This window comes from Corythoichthys intestinalis, chromosome 22, assembly GCF_030265065.1.
Source record: "Corythoichthys intestinalis isolate RoL2023-P3 chromosome 22, ASM3026506v1, whole genome shotgun sequence".
NCBI lineage: Eukaryota > Metazoa > Chordata > Actinopteri > Syngnathiformes > Syngnathidae > Corythoichthys > Corythoichthys intestinalis.
The window spans coordinates 32,569,000-32,586,492 of record NC_080416.1 but is presented as its reverse complement, the minus strand read 5'-3'; the positions used below and the strand labels follow the sequence as shown (position 1 = coordinate 32,586,492).

The window sequence follows — 17,493 nt, the reverse complement described above, 5'->3', positions numbered from 1 at the left end:
GCTTAAGAGACGCTGGGACTGGAGAGCTGTGAGTAGTAGGAGGCGAGGGGGTGAGCTGAGCGAGAAGCAAAACTTTGCGGTCGAATGTGGCGGCACTCCGCTATTATTTTGTTTTCTTATTGTTGCCACAATAAATTGGAGAAAGCCATCAACGACTTATCTCCTTCTTTCCCCCCAACGTTTTTATATTATTATTTTATATGCACGAGAACTGCCGGATCTGCCAAAATGAACATGAAGTCTGATTATTATTATTTTTTTAAACAATGTCATCAGTTAGACAAAAACATAAAATTATGTGCAAATGCCTGCATCTTCAAATCATGAAAATAATAACAGCCTATATCTTACCAATCTTGTAATCTCGATGGATCATGTCTCCATTCCATGTCAGGTAGTCTAGGCGCACTGTTTGTATCCTGATTAGCGTCTGGCTAATACATGTACGGTCCAACATAAAATTCCAACCTCCTCTTCTTCCTCCAACTCTTCAGAAACTTGGATCTCCTCCCTTACGCTCGATCTATTGGTAATATCGCTGTTTGAATCATTGTTTGAAGGGCTTTGTATGGCGGCCGTATGGAGCGCTGCCATCGCTGTTCTCGGTGTGACGTATCACTTCCGGATTCGTCCCCTTTCAGGCTTGAACTTCGGAAACGCGATTATTTTGTCAAATATACAACATATAAATTATTTTTTCATGCTTTATTTGTTGGACAATGTTTAATTACTTTAATTGTGACCCTATTTGGCATGTTATGAAATTACTTCACATTTGGTCTTTAAAGAGCAATTGAAACCAAATTTTACCAAACATTTTAAGTCAGGTGTGTGCCCAATCACCGATGAGTGGTTTAAAGCTGCCCTGCCCACTGTAAAACACACACCTGTGGTAAGAATTGTCTTGATGAGGAGCATTGTCTGATGTGCATCATAGCTCGGTCATAAGAGCTGTCCGAAGACCAGCGATCAAGGATTGTTGATTTGTATAAAGCTGGGAAAGGATACAAAACCATTTCTAAAAGTCTGGATGTTCATCAATTGACAGTCAGAGAAGTTGTCTACAAATGGAGAGAGTTTGGCACTGCTTCTCTCCCAAGAAGAGGCCGTCAACCAAAGATGACGCCAAGAGTTCAGCGCAGAATACTCAGAGAGGTAAAAAGAAAGAACCCTAGAGTTTCTGCTAAAGACTTACAGAAATCACTGGCACAGTCCAATATCTCTGTGCACACTTAAAATATATGTAAGACTATGGCCAAGAATGGTGTTCATGGGTGGACTTGACGGAGGAAGACACTGCTGTCTAAAAAAAAATTGTTGCTCGTTTAATGTTCGCAAAAAGGCACTTGGACACTCCACAAAAGTTTTGGCAAAATATTTTGTGGACTGATGAAACCAAAGTTGAATTGTTTGGGAGTAACACACAACGTCGTGTGTGGAGGAAAAATGAAACAGCTCACCAAAATCAACACCTCATCCCCACCGTGAAGCATGGTAGAGGGAGCATCATGATTTGGGGCTGTTTTTCTTCCTCAGGGCCTGGACAACTTGCAATCACTAATTGAAGAATGAATTCAAAAGTTTATCAGGACGTTTTGCCGGGAAACCTGAGGCCGTCTGTCAGACAGTTGAAGCTAAAAAGAGGATGAATGCTGTAACAGACAATGATCCAAAACACAGAAGTAAAATGGTTTTAGAAGAACTTAAAAATACACGTTCAGGAGTGGCCATGTCAAAGTCAAGACATTGAGATGCTGTGGCATGACCTAAAGACAGTGATTCATGCCAGACATCACAGGAATCTGACTGAAGTACAGCAGTTTTGTAGAGAAAAATGGGCCAAGATTAGTCCTGATTGACGTGCCAGACTCATCTGCAGCAACAGGAAGCTTGAAGTTATTGCTGCCAAAGGGGGGGGGGGGGGGGGGGCACAAAATATTAAATGTCATGGTTCACTTATTTTTCCCCCTTCTGTCATTGTTTGCATACTGTCCTCATTAAAATATGAAAACCTGAAATGTGAGAAATTCCAAAAGGTTCAGATACTTTTTCATACCACTGAATATATACCTATTATAAATTCTGAAGTACCTTAATTTCCGGACTATAATGCGCACCTGAGTATAAGCCACCACCCACCAAATTTGACATGTATTGATTATAATTTGATTGTATTATGGGATATTTACGCCAATAGATATTAACACTTATTAAACAGCGGCGTCATAAGAATGCTTATGAAAGATGTCATTTAGTGTCATCCGGCAAATGATCTCACTTTTGAGTGGATGTAAAAGATCCGAGCTGGACATTAATGGAGTTAGTGACAAAATTTGCCTGATGACACCTAATGACATCTGTCATAAGCATTCATGAATGCCCATGACAATGTCATGTCATATGATATAGGGCTATACAAATAAAATTTAATTGAATTGATGTCGGTCTATGACAGTCTTATGACGCTACTGCCAAATAACGTGTTACCTATTAGAGCAACACTAGGTAACTTTTCAACCTTAATAAAATATTTTCATAACATTTGTGATGTTATGTCGGCTGACAACTAGTTGAATGACACCTCTTTTATATCTTGAGGGGGTCTGTATCGCTTTCACTGGCACTAATTAACTTTTAGGAGGGTGGCAGGAACCCTGCTACACAAAAAAACTACAAATGTGCTGACTGCTTTACGACATACGTCACTTCCCTTTTTCCCCATTCGTTATAAAGACGGAAGTTGATGTGAACGCTTTCGTGCGAATGCTGCAAAGATGGCAGAGCAACAAAGAGACGAAATATTTTGTCCAAGGAGACAAAAAAAAAGAATAAGGGAGGCTACCAGGAGAAAGGGACACTCAAGTATAAACATTGGCAATAGACTCCACCATCAGTTGACATGACAGTTCCCACTGACATTGCGCCACGCCTTCCCGTAGGGGGCCGACCCAGGCACGCTGAGTTCTAACGCTGAATTTAGGTGGAAATAGGACCAATGTGTTACTGCATACAAGCAGGCAAGAGTGTCTCAAGAGTTATTTGGTCGAGGGTTCCAGGTAATTATTATATCAAATAGCAACAATGCATCTATGGATAAAATTAATTTAACTTTGGTTTAAAATATTTACGTAAAATGAAAGATAACTGCTCGTTTTTTTTTTTTTTTGCTTTTAACCAAGAATAAAGACTGTTTTATGTTCATATCTATAGAAATTCTGCGATTTAAGCATTTATTTACAACAATTTTCAACTTAAAAAGCTCCTTGTTTCGTGACGGCCGCCATGTTGGATTACACAATACCGTAACTTTTGCTTGAAATATTTACGTAAAATGAACCATAACTGCCGTTTTTTTGCTTTTAACCAAGAATATTGACTGTTTTACGTTCATATCTATAAAAATTCACGATTTAAGCATTTATTTAGGGGAAGAGAATTTTCAACTTAAAAAGCTCCTTGTTTCGTGACGGCCGCCTTGTTGGTTTACACAATACCATAACTTTAATATTTACGTAAAATGAATGATAACTGCCTGTTTATTTGCTTTTAACTTACAATCTAGACCGTTTTACATTTACATCTATAGAAATCCTGCGATTTAAGCAATTATTGAAAGAATTTTCAACGTAAAAAGCTCTTTGTTTTGTGACAGCTGCTATGTTGGATTTTGTACCTCTACACAATAGCGGAATCCAACCTAAATAAGTGGTAATTGTAAATAGAAAAATGCATATTTTGCTTTTGTTGAGTAAAATTAAGATGATTCGGCTCGGCTCAAGTGTTAAGTTTCTGATGAGAAAATTGACTGATTTATTAGCTGTTGAAAACTTGCACTAAATTAATAAAATTTAAGTAGCTATTTTGGGCAAAAACTTGATGATGTTAACTATTGCCATTGATCCTGAAAATATAGGTGATTATCTCTGCATTTGGTGATTTATTATGCATGTAGCTTAAAATTTGAGAATTGTATAGCCATTTTAAGCCATTTTTTGTTATACTTATATAAAAATAATTAATCAGGATTTTATTAGGGAACGACTTTGAATTTTTTGATGTTGCTGCACATGGAGACTCATATATGCCTAAGGGAGGTGCCTGTTTTGGTTTTAGGTCACTAGCGGCTTTGGTTTTGAAAATATTTGAATTTTAAGTTTGTGAAAATAGGCCCCATACGGATCGGCCCTGAGCCCCGTGTCCCGTCAACTGATAGTAAAGTGTATGCATTGGCCTGACTTTCACTTAGTGCTGACGAGTTCGGGTGGAAGCGGTGGGGGAATACGGTACAAAATCAACGTTTCTAATTATCAACATCGTCAACAGCTAATGTTTAGCCACAACTGGATTCATTGCCTCATTACTATTCATCCTTCACACAGTCGTTGGAAACAAATATCGTTTAATCCATCTGAAGGCAACAGGGAGATCATGATTTTACGACACTGTGCGCTGGTCCTCATGGGGAATGCAATCTTCCTTAAGGGAAACACTACCCCTTTTGTCCACCTGCGTCGCTAAAATCGACCAAAACATTACTTAGTGTTGCTTTAACCCAAATAAATCACCAAATCAGCCGCACTGGACTATAAGCCACAGGATTTAAAATGAGGGGGAAAAAGTAGCGCCTTAAGAGTCTGAAAATTACGGTATGTTAGGATTTTTACTCCCCCCCACCCAAAACATGTTATTTATGCACTTTGTTACCTCCAAACACTCAGGATGCTTGTCAGCAAAGTCCTTCCATTGGTCCAAGGTGTAGTGCTTGTGGATGGCCGTGAAGAGTGCGTGCTGAAAGTGGACATTAACTCATTGGATGCCGTTGAAGTCGGAGGGATGGCAGCGACTGAACGAACGTTCACTGCCACTCTCCGACTATCATCGTCACCATTTTTTATACACCCGATTTGAGATTTTGAGTGACCGTACGTACTTTGCTTAGGGTTTGCGCCATCTGAAAGGTTCCGGTGGTGTCCATGTTGGCGGCGATGACAGGGATCCCTGTGTACGTCTGCCCGGAGTTGCGGAATGTGAAAGTCCTCGTCAGATCCACCTGTTCACAGGTAAGACTTAGGTCAAGTGACTATTTTTTTGTGACATAGGATCATGTTCATCAGTAGTATCAAACTGGCGGTCCAGGGGCCACAACAGCCCGCCGACTCATTTTTTTGTGTCCCGCCAAAGTAAATAGTGTACATTCACTTCACGTTTTTTGCTAAAATCGATTGTATGTCAAATTTTCGTAGTCCAAAAATGGAAGGAAATATTTACCTTTTTTTTTTTTTTATCTTTCACAAAATAAATTTTTGAAAAAGATTTTAAAATGAATAGAATATTTAGTTTTTTCTTTTTTTTTTTTTTTGTTAAATGCAAAAAAGTGATTCCCTCACTTTTGTTTAAAAAAAAAATGAATAAATGAAAGTGAAATATATACCATTTATCATTTTTTCATTTTATATACTATACTTTATATACCATTTTACTTCATTAAAAAAACTAATTAAAAAAAAAGGATATTTACGGTTTTAGACCATTTTTTCCCCCCAAAAAGGGTATTAAAACGTGAAATAAGACAAAAAAATTAGGGCTGTCAAAACTATCGCGTTAACGGGCGCTAATTATTTTTTTAAATGAATCCCGTTAAAATATTTGACGCAATTAATGCACATGCCCCGCTCAAACAGATTAAAATGACGGCAGTGTCATGACCACTTGTTACTTGTGTTTTTTGTCTCCCTCTGCTGGCGCTTTGGTGCGACTGATTTTATGAGCTTTGTGTAATTATTGACATCAACAATGGCGAGCTACTAGTGTATTTTTTTTAATTAAAAATTTTACAAATTTTATTAAAACGAAAACATTAAGAGGGGTTTTAATATAAAATTTATATAACTTGTACTAAAAATTATCTTTTAAGAACTACAGGTCTTTCCATCCATGGATTGCTTTAACAGAATGTTAATGTTAATGCCATCTTGCTCATTTATTGTTATAATAAACAAATACAGTACATGTACAGTATGTTGAATGTATATATCCTTCTTGTTTCTTATCTTTCCATTCCAACAATAACTTACAGAAAAATCTGGCATATTTTATAGATGGTTTGAATTGCGATTAGTTACGATTAATAAATTTTTAAGCTGTGATTAACTCGATTAAAAATTTTAATCGTTTGACAGCCCTAAAAAATATATATATGTACAACAAAAAGGTAGTGTTTCGACAGGGTGCTTGCTTGATAAACACCGGTCGTGCCATGAAAGAAATATCCGCCACTTGTTGTGGCACGTGCATATTGGGAATGTGCCGGCTCCTATTTTTAAACGCCACTTTCTCCAGTTGCTCCACACATCCCATTCACTCGTGCCTGGTCGCGTTTGTCCTCGGTCATCACACTAACACTTGGCCATGATTGTAACTTTTTAAGCTGTGATGAGAAAAAATAGTTTGAAGCATATAGGAGCAGCGCAAATTGCATTCAGTGGTATCGGCACAGTATCGACCAATACCACACAGGGTGTCAGTATTGCTATTGGGATCCAAAATGGTATTGGTTCAACACTACTAATTATAAATTAATACATGTGTTGAGTGGTTTTGAATTTTAAGACTGCTGTATATTAAGTTAGCATAATAGGATAAATGTCATGAAAGCTATGCATTACGGTGAGAAGAACATTTACCAAAACTAGCTTAAAATAATAGAATGCTATGATGTTTTACCATCAACAGTTTGAGCTCCTTAATATTTTATTTACGGTAAAATATCTAATTACTTCATGTCTTATTAAACATTCTGGTAACGATCACCTATGGTGGGGAAGCAGGCATACACTGCTGGCCAAAAGTATTGGCACCCCTGCAATTCTGTCAGATAATGCTCAATTTCTTTCTCTCTCTCTCCCTCTCTCTCTCTCTCTCTATTTATTTATGTATATATATATATATATATATATTTATATTTATATATGTATGTATACTGGTCCTTTTAAAAAAGATGAGTATATTGTGATAAAGTTCATTATTTTCTATAATTTACTGATAAACACTAGACTTTCATATATTTTAGACTGATTACACACAGCTGAAGTAGTTCAAGTCTTTTATTGTTTTAATATTGATGATTTTGGAAAAAAAAAAAAAAGTCAAGAAAAACCAAAAATCTCAAAAAATTAGCATATCATGGAAGGTGGGCTCTTCGATCTCTGGGGTTGAAGTCACTGAGGCGGTTGGTAAGCTCCTCGGTGGCAAGGCCCCGGGGGTGGATGAGATCCGCCCGGAGTTCCTAAAGGCTCTGGATGTTGTAGGGCTGTCATGGCTGACACGCCTCTACAACATCGCGTGGACATCGGGGACAGTGCCTCTTGATTGGCAGACCGGGGTGGTGGTCCCCCTTTAAGGGGGACCGGAGGGTGTGTTCCAATTATAGAGGAATCACACTCCTCAGCCTACCCGGTAAAGTCTATTCAGGGGTGCTGGAGAGGAGGGTCCGTCGGGAAGTCGAATCTCGGATTCAGGAGGAGCAGTGTGGTTTTCGTCCCGGCCGTGGAACAGTGGACCAGCTCTACACCCTCAGCAGGGTCCTCGAGGGTGCATGGGAGTTCGCCCAACCAGTCTACATGTGTTTTGTGGATTTGGAGAAGGCGTTCGACCGTGTGCCTAGGGGAATCCTGTGGAGGGTGCTCCGGGAGTACGGGGTACCGAGCTCCTTGGTAAGGGCTGTTCGGTCCCTGTACGACCGGTGTCAGAGTCTGGTCCGCATTGCCGGCAGTAAGTCGAATTCGTTCCCAATGAGGATTGGACTCCGCCAAGGCTGCCCTTTGTCACCGATTTTGTTCATAATTTTTATGGACAGAATTTCTTGGCGCAGCCGAAGCGTTGAGGGTTTCTGGTTTGGTGACCTCAGCATTGCATCTCTGCTTTTTGCAGATGATGTGGTGCTGTTGGCTTCATCAAGCCATGACCTCCAACTCTCACTGGGAAGGTTCGCAGCCGAGTGTGAAGCGGTTGGGATGAAGATCAGCACCTCTAAATCCGAGACCATGGTCCTCAGCCGGAAAAGGGTGGCATGCCCTCTCCGGGTCGGGGATGAGATCCTGCCCCAAGTGGAGGAGTTCAAGTATCTTGGGGTCTTGTTCACGAGTGAGGGTGGGAGGGAGCGGGAGATTGACTGGCGGATCGGTGCAGCGTCTGCAGTGATGCGGACTCTGCAACGGTCCGTTGTGGTGAAGAAGGAGCTGAGCCAAAAGGCGGAGCTCTCGATTTACCAGTCGATCTACGTTCTTACCCTCACCTATGGTCACGAGCTGTGGGTCGTGACCGAAAGAACAAGATCCCGGATACAAGCGGCCGAAATGAGTTTCCTCCGCAGGGTGTCCGGGCTCTCCCTTAGAGATAGGGTGAGAAGCTCGGTCATCCGGGAGGGGCTTGGTGTCGAGCCGCTACTCCTCCGCGTTGAGAGGAGCCAGTTGAGGTGGCTCGGGCATCTGGTTCGGATGCCTCCTGGACGCCTCCCTGGAGAGGTGTTCCGGGCATGTCCCACCGGCAGGAGGCCCCGGGGTCGACCTAGGACACGCTGGAGACATTATGTCACTCGGCTGGCCTGGGAACGCCTTGGAATCCCGCCGGAGGAGCTGGCTGAAGTGGCTGGGGAGAGGGAAGTCTGGGCTTCCCTGCTAAAGCTGCTGCCCCCGCGACCCGACCCCGGACTAAGCGGAAGATAATGGATGGATGGATGGATGGATGGAAAGGTTCTCTAAAGAAGCTACTAACCTAATCATCTGAATCAACGAATTAACTCCAAACCCCTGCGAAAGATTCTTAAGGCTTTTAAAAACTCCCAGCTTGGTTCATTACTCAAAACCGAAATCATGGGCAAGACTGCCGACCTGACTGATGTCCAGAAGGCCATCATTGACACCCTCAAGCAAGAGGCTAAGACACAGAAAGAAATAGGCTGTTCCCAGAGTGCTGTATCAAGGCACCTCAGTAGGAAGTCTGTGGGAAGGAAACAGTTTGGCAAATCCCCGCAGATAGATGGCGCAGTGACACACAAACACATTTAAAAACTAAAAGGTCCAATAAGCCCCGGTTTAACCCCCACTTTTCACAACACTCAGATAAATTGCACACGAATATACAACAGCGCTCTGCATAGTGGTAGCTCAAGAGCAACAACAAGCAATAATATGGCTACATCGCAAGCGTGTATTACCAATTTGAAGTTCTCCACGGTCTAAATGAGCAACTATCATGATCATCTTCATTTTCGACCACGAATTAAATTTTAGAAAATTAAGCTGTTTTTGTGAAGAAAAAAAATCGCTAATTCATTTTTGCGTCATGCAGTGTTGTTTTCATCAACGATGACAAAAATGAAAATATTTCGTCGACGAACAATTTTTTCATGACAATGACGAGACGATAACTAGGTAAAAATGTGTCTTGAGAGACTGAAACATAACAACAGAAATGCTAGTTTTCATCTGATGAGACGAGAACGAAATGAAAATGTCATAGTCATCCGTCCGTCATAGTTTCCGTAATATGTTCACAATGAGTGAGATTTTATGTGTTGTTAGCCTGCATCGTAGCAGTGTGTGGTTGTGTCACTCATGTGACGTGCTGCGCACCCCAGCCCCTAACTCACCCACTAGGGTCCTCTCCAGTCTTGCCATTGCTTGTTTTGAGACACACACAGTAAGATTTGTCTTATCTTGGCAAGAGAGAATATGCAATGTTGCTTTAGCTTTAAAAAGTATGCGCTGAGTGATCATCACACACTAAATGTAACAGTAGCATTAGCATTATGCACTGCTAATGTCGAGCGTCCTCTTAAACTCTCGGACAACTTTTTTTTACATACAGTTTGTGGATATAATTATTTGAAAATAATGTACTGTTTTCCTGCTGAGTGTTTTTCACGTGATGGATTTGTTGATGCTTGTAGATGCTTATTATGTGCTCGTCCGTCACTGTTCATTCGAAATTGTTGGAACTTGGAAACCTTTTATAAAAAATATTATTTTTGGACCAAAACTTTTGAATATTAGAGACGAAAACATTTTGATTTACTGTTGACTATAACTGGACGAAATTTGCATGAGATTTCGTCGACTAAAATTAGACGAAGACGAAAACATTTTGAAATGACTAAAATATGACGAAGACTAATTGGTATTAGCGTCCAAAAGACTAAGACGAAAATCAAAAGGGCTGCAAAAAACAACACTGGTCAACTATTCTGTTCCAATATCGCCTTATTCAAGTGACCTGGTAGCAAGCAAGGTATTAGGTGGTGACCATGGTATTAACCAGAACAAAAAAAGTTTTTCAACATATATATTTAATCCTCAAAATTAAATATGCTATTGTTTCAATATGTTTTATTCACTGATTTATTTTTTTAACAATATCAACAACAAAAAATTACCAAAACACTTTTTCCTCCTTCCCAACACCAGGGGGTGCTGTAGCACCCTCAGCATCCCACTTCCCGCACCACTGCCCTCAGTCCAACTTAGATTTTATTCCAATAAATAAATAGATAAATACAGTATTTTGTTTTAAATCCGTCAAAGCTGACCGAGTGGAAACACAAAGAACTTTTTACGTTGCAAATTCTTGTGAATAAATGCATAAATCCCTCAATTCTTTATAGATATGGATGTAAAACAGTCTCGATTCTTGGTTAAAAGCAAAAAAAAAAACAAAAAACGGGCAGTTAGCTTTTATTTTACGTAAATATGTTGAATGTGCTGCGTCTGCCTTATGAAAACAGAGCTTTTTCTGCTGAAAATTCTTGTGAATAAATGCATAAATCCCTAAATTCTATATAGATAAGGACGTAAAACAGTCTCGATTCTCTGTTAAAAGCAAAAAAAAAACGTGCAGTTAGCATTTATTATACGTAAATATTGTGAACTACGACGCCAATGCCATAGCGGCCAATTTCTCCCATTGATTTTTTTCACAACGTTTGGTACGAAAAATATTATAATCAATTTAAATCCCTGAACAAATTACTCCTGAAACAATCTTTCCTGTTTCCGGTACAGCTTTTGTACTTTTACAACCTAAATCTGGCATTTGATCGCTGCCTGCGTGTGTTTGAGAATAACTCCTTTTGATCTGGGGAGGCCCCCTACTTGAAGGCGAGGTGCAGTGTATAACAGTTGTGACCCATCAATCCCATAATGAAGTCCATGCATGTACAAATCATTGCTTACTTATATACTGTATATTTTACATATATCTCATTATTATCATAATTATTACAATTGGAGTGCTAAAAAACATTTATCAAAATATACATATTCATATAAGTTTCTTTTTTTAATCATTCTTTTGGGTAAAGGGGAAAAAAACATTTTAATGTAAATAAGCTCCACCTATACTTCGCGGATTTTCGATTTTCGCATGGATTCCCCATTAACTGCAAAAAACGAGGGATCACTCTACTATGACATTATAAAATCTGATCAATGTAGCAATTCGGTGCAAAATGGGCGCCATCTGCTGACCAGAATGTACATTGCGCAAACAGGTCTATTTATGGCAATATTGACGACAGTCATGTAAATTGTCGATAGAAAGTTTTATATTGTTTTGGCTTCAAGTATTGTAAAGCACTAGTTGGCGGCGATTGGAGAAGTAAAAAAAAAAAAGCACATTTTAAATGTTTTTGTTGCATATTTTAGGGGTGTCTGAAACAGATGAATAGCATTTCCTTTTATCACAATAGGGAACGATGATTTGACTCTTGCATACAGTATGTGAAGCATGGTCAATAAATATTTCTTCTAATCAAAGCTTGATTAGTGACAAGTGGAACATTTGTGTTTTTCACCTTTGGAGAAGGTTAACCCCCCCAACCCACCCTTGTCATAGGCCCTTAAAAGGGCAACAGCTTTCTCAAATGAAACAAGAACAAACAACTCCTAGCCAAATACAGCATGTTGACAAGTTTGCCAACATGAAAAGCAAAAGGGATTTTTGGGGCGTGTTTACGTCCCGGATGCAGCGGCGGCGGGGTTTACCTCGGAGCGGCTTTTCAGGCTGCTCCTTTTGGGGCGGAACAGGACATCCTTGAAGTCCAGCTTGAGGTCGGCGTCCACGCGAGGCATCCCGGATGATGACGATGATGGTGGTGATGATGATGATGTAATTCCCTTGAGGAAAGCTACTACTGCTGCAGTGGCGGTCCCGTGTCCCGAGCCCAAACCACCAAATCCGAGCCTTCGGGCCGCCAGAGTATTTATAGCACCGGGGGGCCCAGCCCTGCCCCGGCCCCCGTGGCTTTATTTGGGCCTTCACACCCTACTCCTCCTCCTCCTCTTCCTCCTTCCTTCATAACTGGCGCACACACACACTTGCTGCAGTGTGTTGCTGCAGTGCTAAAGAGCACACCCGCTGTCCACCAGTAGCATTGCGAGCAAAACTGCTGACAGGAGTAGGGGTTATCAAAAGTAGCGATCAAAGTACTTTCAAAACTAAAATATTGTATCCGCATATTTGATTCCAAACATATTGATACTCCATTTTTTGTTTTTGCATGACCAGGCTATATCTTTTGTTGAGGGAAATGGTTGTTGTAAACTCATTGGGTGCCATTAACCGCACTAGATGCCAAATTTATTTCGACTGGGACATTTTGGGGTCATTTCCAGTTAATATCAGTTTACTTCCTGTTGATAACAAGTCACTTCGTGTATGTTCATGGTCACTTCCTGTTGATTTTGGGTCACTTCCTATTGCTATCTGGTCACTTACCTTTGATATCAGGTCACTTCCTATTTGGTGACATTTTTGGGTCACTTCCTATACTGTGTGCTTCAAACTTCGAGCCCTAAGTTCATCGGATTTTTTTTCAATTAAAAAAAAAAAAATACAGATGAGCTGTCCCAAGCTCTCCCTCCCTGCTCTTTGTTCTGGCAATACACTGGAGTTGCTTAACGATAATTGATAGACGTCTTTTGTTTGATCTTGCCACAGATCCCTGGAAGCCTCAACATCAAAGCGCCGCATGCATCAATCATTGTTTAACTTGTTAAACAGTTGCTGTGGCAACTCATTGTGTGTAAGTGATGAAAAGGAACGGAGTTGAGTGGGCTCACTCAATGAAGCATTTAGTGAAGACAAGCATTTTTCTACTTAATTCTTGTTTAAAAATAATTTGATGGGACAGTAACATGTTTAAAATTTGTCATAATTATTTCATTTGAAGTGCTTAAAACCCATTAAAAAAAAAAAAAAAAAAAAAAAAAAAAAAAAATATATATATATATATATATATATATATATATATATATATATATATATATATATATATATACATAAAACTTTTTTAAAATTATACTTTGGGAAAAAGAGTGAAAAAAATTAGGGCTGTCAAACGTTATAAATTTTTAATCGAGTTAATTACAGCTTAAAAATTAATTAATCGTAATTACTCATAATTAAATCGCAATTCAAACCATCTATAAAATGTGCCATATTTTTCTGTAAATTATTGTTGGAATGGAAAGATGAGACACAAGATGGATATATACATTCAACATACGGTACATACAGTAATTACTGTATTTGTTTATTATAACAATAAATCAACAAGATGGCATTAACATTATTAACATTCTGTTAAAGCGATCCATGGATAGAAAGACTTGTAGTTCTTAAAAGATAAATGTTAGTACAAGTTATAGAAATTTTGTATTAAAACCCCTCTTAATGTTTTCATTTTAATAAAATTTGTAAAATTTTCAATCAAAAAATAAACTGGTAGCCCGCCATTGTTGATGTCAATAATTACACAATGCTCATGGGTGCTTAAGCCCATAAAATCAGTCGCACCCAAACGCCAGCAGAGGGTGACAAAACTCCAAAAAACACAAGTAACAAGTTGACATTGCACTGTGCTGTCATTTTAATCTGTTTGAGCGGGGCATGTGCGTTAATTGCGTCAAATATTTTAAAGTGATTAATCAAAAAAAGTAATTACCGCCCATTAACGCGATAATTTTGACAGCCCTAAAAAATATATATATCTTATATGTATCTATTTCCAATGCTAAATCTGAATAAATACATTGAACACACACACAAAAAAAGTATTTTTTTTTTTTTTTTTTGGTGGGGAGGCGCTACTTCGCGCTTTTTCACTTATCGTGGAGGGTTCTGGTTCCCATTAGCCACGAAAAACAAGGGATCATTTATATATACACAATAATCCTTTACCTGTATAATACAACTTATTTTCAGAGATTCTCAAAAATAAAAAACAACACGGGTTGTAATAGGCCTTTTTCCCAAAACGGACCAATGCATCAAGCAAGTCTGTGTTGGCAGTTATGAAGGAAGGTTCTGGTCCACCTCAAGAAGTCGGAGAGAACTAGTTGATAGTGTCCAAGTTTATGCTGAAGGCGAGCATTGGAGTGATGCAATTGGTCTGCACTTGTTTATAATTGTATACGTTTTTGAAGTAATGTATAGTTATTAAAATACATTTATACAGAAAAAACAGTCAAAATGGATTGGACGTCAAGTGCCGTCATTCGTGCTGAAAGATGAGCATTCGCAGCCGGTCCCGTCAAAAAAATCATTTGACTGAAGCTCTTTTCCTGTGTTTTTTAATTTCTTATTTTAAGCATTGCCGAGACTAAATATTGAGAGGAAGGGATGATATTGTCGAGGTGGTATTCAAGGTGCTTAATTCTGTAAGGGTAAATCAATAAATTTTCATTAATTGTACATGTATATATGAAGTTTTCAGTGTACAGTGTTTCAGTCCACTTATGAAATTAATTGATTCTGGAAGAAGATCAAACTGAAAATTTCTGTAAGTAGAGACACGTTTTCCATGTAAATGCCCTATTCCAGGACTTCTCAAATAGCAATGCCAGGGGGGCGCATGTGACCTTGCGGAACATACGTTTTTCCCGTACTAGAATAACGTGTAATTGCACATCCACTCAGTGGGTGGCAGTGGTACTCTCATGTTCATTGTGTGTGCAGTGTTTTTGCATTGAACAAGAGCACACAGTAAAGAGCGGGATTAATGAAGTATCCCGAAAGCTAAGACAAGGATATATGACAAAGCGTACGCAGCGTTTGGCTTCACTTTTAATTCAGTGGGAGACGAGGACAGACCGGTATGTTTATTGTGTTAAAAAATGTTGGCAGTGACGCGACGGGGCTGTATCACCCCGGCAACTTGCCGGCCGCCTACTCGCTTGCTGGCCCGGCTAGTCTCGGTCCACTTGCAGGCCACCCCACCGGCCTCTGAACTGGAGCGGGGAGAAACAGCTCCGTTGCTTCAGCGTTGCGGCACTCCAGTGGTCTCCCAAGCTTCTTGCCACTCACAACCATCCACTCGCTGGCATGCCGGCTGGCGCCGGTCCTACCCGTAATACACACAAAAGGGATCGCTTCAATCAAAGAAAACATTTTCAATGAAAAAAATTAAGTGTACAAATTAGGGCTATCAAATGACTAAAATTTTTAATCGAGTTAATCACAGCTTAAAACTCAAATTGGTCACATCCAATTTGGGGACATTTTGGGTCACTTCAATGGAGATAGATTTGTCTTTATAATTCAATCTAAATATAAATTTTCAATCAAAAAAAAAAGTCACTTCAATCACAAAAAAAAATGTTTGAATTAGGGCTGTCAAACGATTAAAATTTTTAATCGAGTTAATCACAGCTTAAAAATTAATTAATCGTAATTAATCGCAATTCAAACCATCTCTAAAATATGCCATATTTTTCTGTAAATTATTGTTGGAATGGAAAGATAAGACACAAGACGGACATAAACATTCAACATACTGTACATAAGTACTGTATTTGTTTATTATAACAATAAATCCACAAGATGGCATGAACATTATAACATTCTTTCTGTTAAAGGGATCTACGGATAGAAAGACTTGTAGTTCTTAAAAGATAAATTTGAGTACAAGTTATTGTAATTTTATATTAAAACCCCTCTTAATGATTTCGTTTTTAAAAAATTTGTAAAATTTTCAATCAAAAAAAAAAATCAAATAGCTCGCCATTGTTGACGTCGCCGAGTGGTGACGTCACATAGGGCTCACTGCCATTCTTCCACAGTGTCTTTAACTACGTAAGGTAGTGATTGAAATACACCACAAGGTGTCAATGGCGAGTTTTAAATTCATTTGAGATTAAGATTGATTAATCAATTAAGATTGATTCCAAGGTAAAGTCTGAGTAAGTTTTATGTGTATTTTGCATAGCTATTTTGATTGAGCGCTTTTCTTTCTGTGAACATTATTTTTTTGAGAGATAGGAATATAATTTTTGTTGTGCTTTCACTTAACTCTTCCGCCCAAAAGCATGATGGGAAGTTGGGCAACCTTGACTGTCAGTGGTGGCTGCAAATGGTATACAATATGTTTTGCGTTGTTTTCAATTAAATGTGTTAAGAAATAAAACATCTTCTGCTCCGCCCAAATGCATGATGGGAATTTGGGCAACCAGGACTGTCAGTGGTGGCTGCAAATGATATACAGTTTGTTCTGCAGTGTGTTTAATTAGGCGTTTTAAGAATGTCTCCTGCTCTGCCCAAATGCATGATGGGAAGTCGGGCAACCATGACTGTTAGTGGTGGCTGCCAAATCTTAAACCAATAAAAGGCGCGGTCCAACGAACGTCTGTGTCCACTCGCATTATTCTGCCTTTTCGCTCTCAATGTTCTAAAACGGCGTCATTGTAAACTGTTTGAGGCAACGCATAAACGGGTCATTCCGTGTATGCGTTAAATGCGTCAAATTATTAAACGTGATTAATTTTTAAAAAATTAATCACCGCCCGTTAAAGCGATAAATTTGACAGCCCTAGCTCAAATGCACATTTTTCAGTCTCACATATTTTTTCGCATTCAAAAACTTTTTTTCTGTGATTGAAATTTTTCGTTTTTTGATTGAAGTGATTTGTCTTTTGAAACTTTTTTGTTTGTTTGTTTGAAGCAACTTATTTTTTGATTTTCTAATAAAGTGGCCCAAACGCAAAAAAAAAAAAAAACATTACTTTATTCAAAAAAGTTGGTTCACTCCAAAAAAAAAAAAAAAAAAGTTCTATCATAGAAAAATAGTTTTCAAATGCATTTTTTTGATTCCAGTTTATTTTTGTATTTGAAATAGGGCTGTGAAAATTATCATGTTAACGGGCGGTAATTAATTTTTTAAATTAATCACGTTAAAATATTTGACACATTTAACGCACATGCCCCGCTCAAACAGATTAAAATGACAGCACAGTGTCATGTCCACTTGTTACTTGTGTTTTTTGGTGTTTTGCCGCCCTCTGCTGGCGCTTGGGTGCGACTGATTTTATGGGTTTCAGCACCATGAGTATTGTGTAATTATTGACATCAACAATGGCGAGCTGCTAGTTTATTTTTTGATTGAAAATTTTACAAATTTTATTAAAACGAAAACATCAAGAGGGGTTTTAATATAAAAATTCT

At 38.8% G+C, this 17,493-nt stretch overlaps 1 protein-coding gene across 1 annotated transcript in view; it reads right to left on the bottom strand.

Moving 5' to 3' along the window:
* Positions 1 to 12,351, bottom strand: part of LOC130910145 (GMP reductase 1-like) — a 28,620-nt gene extending 16,269 nt beyond the window's left edge. Inside the window, exons 1-3 of the mRNA XM_057827146.1 lie at positions 12,039 to 12,351; positions 4,931 to 5,050; positions 4,705 to 4,788 (exon numbers count right to left, since the gene is read on the bottom strand). Of these exons, the coding sequence (XP_057683129.1) occupies positions 4,705 to 4,788; positions 4,931 to 5,050; positions 12,039 to 12,125 (291 nt within the window). The 5' untranslated portion in view covers positions 12,126 to 12,351. The remainder of the gene's footprint in view (positions 1 to 4,704; positions 4,789 to 4,930; positions 5,051 to 12,038) is intronic.
* Positions 12,352 to 17,493: the final 5,142 nt, after the last annotated feature.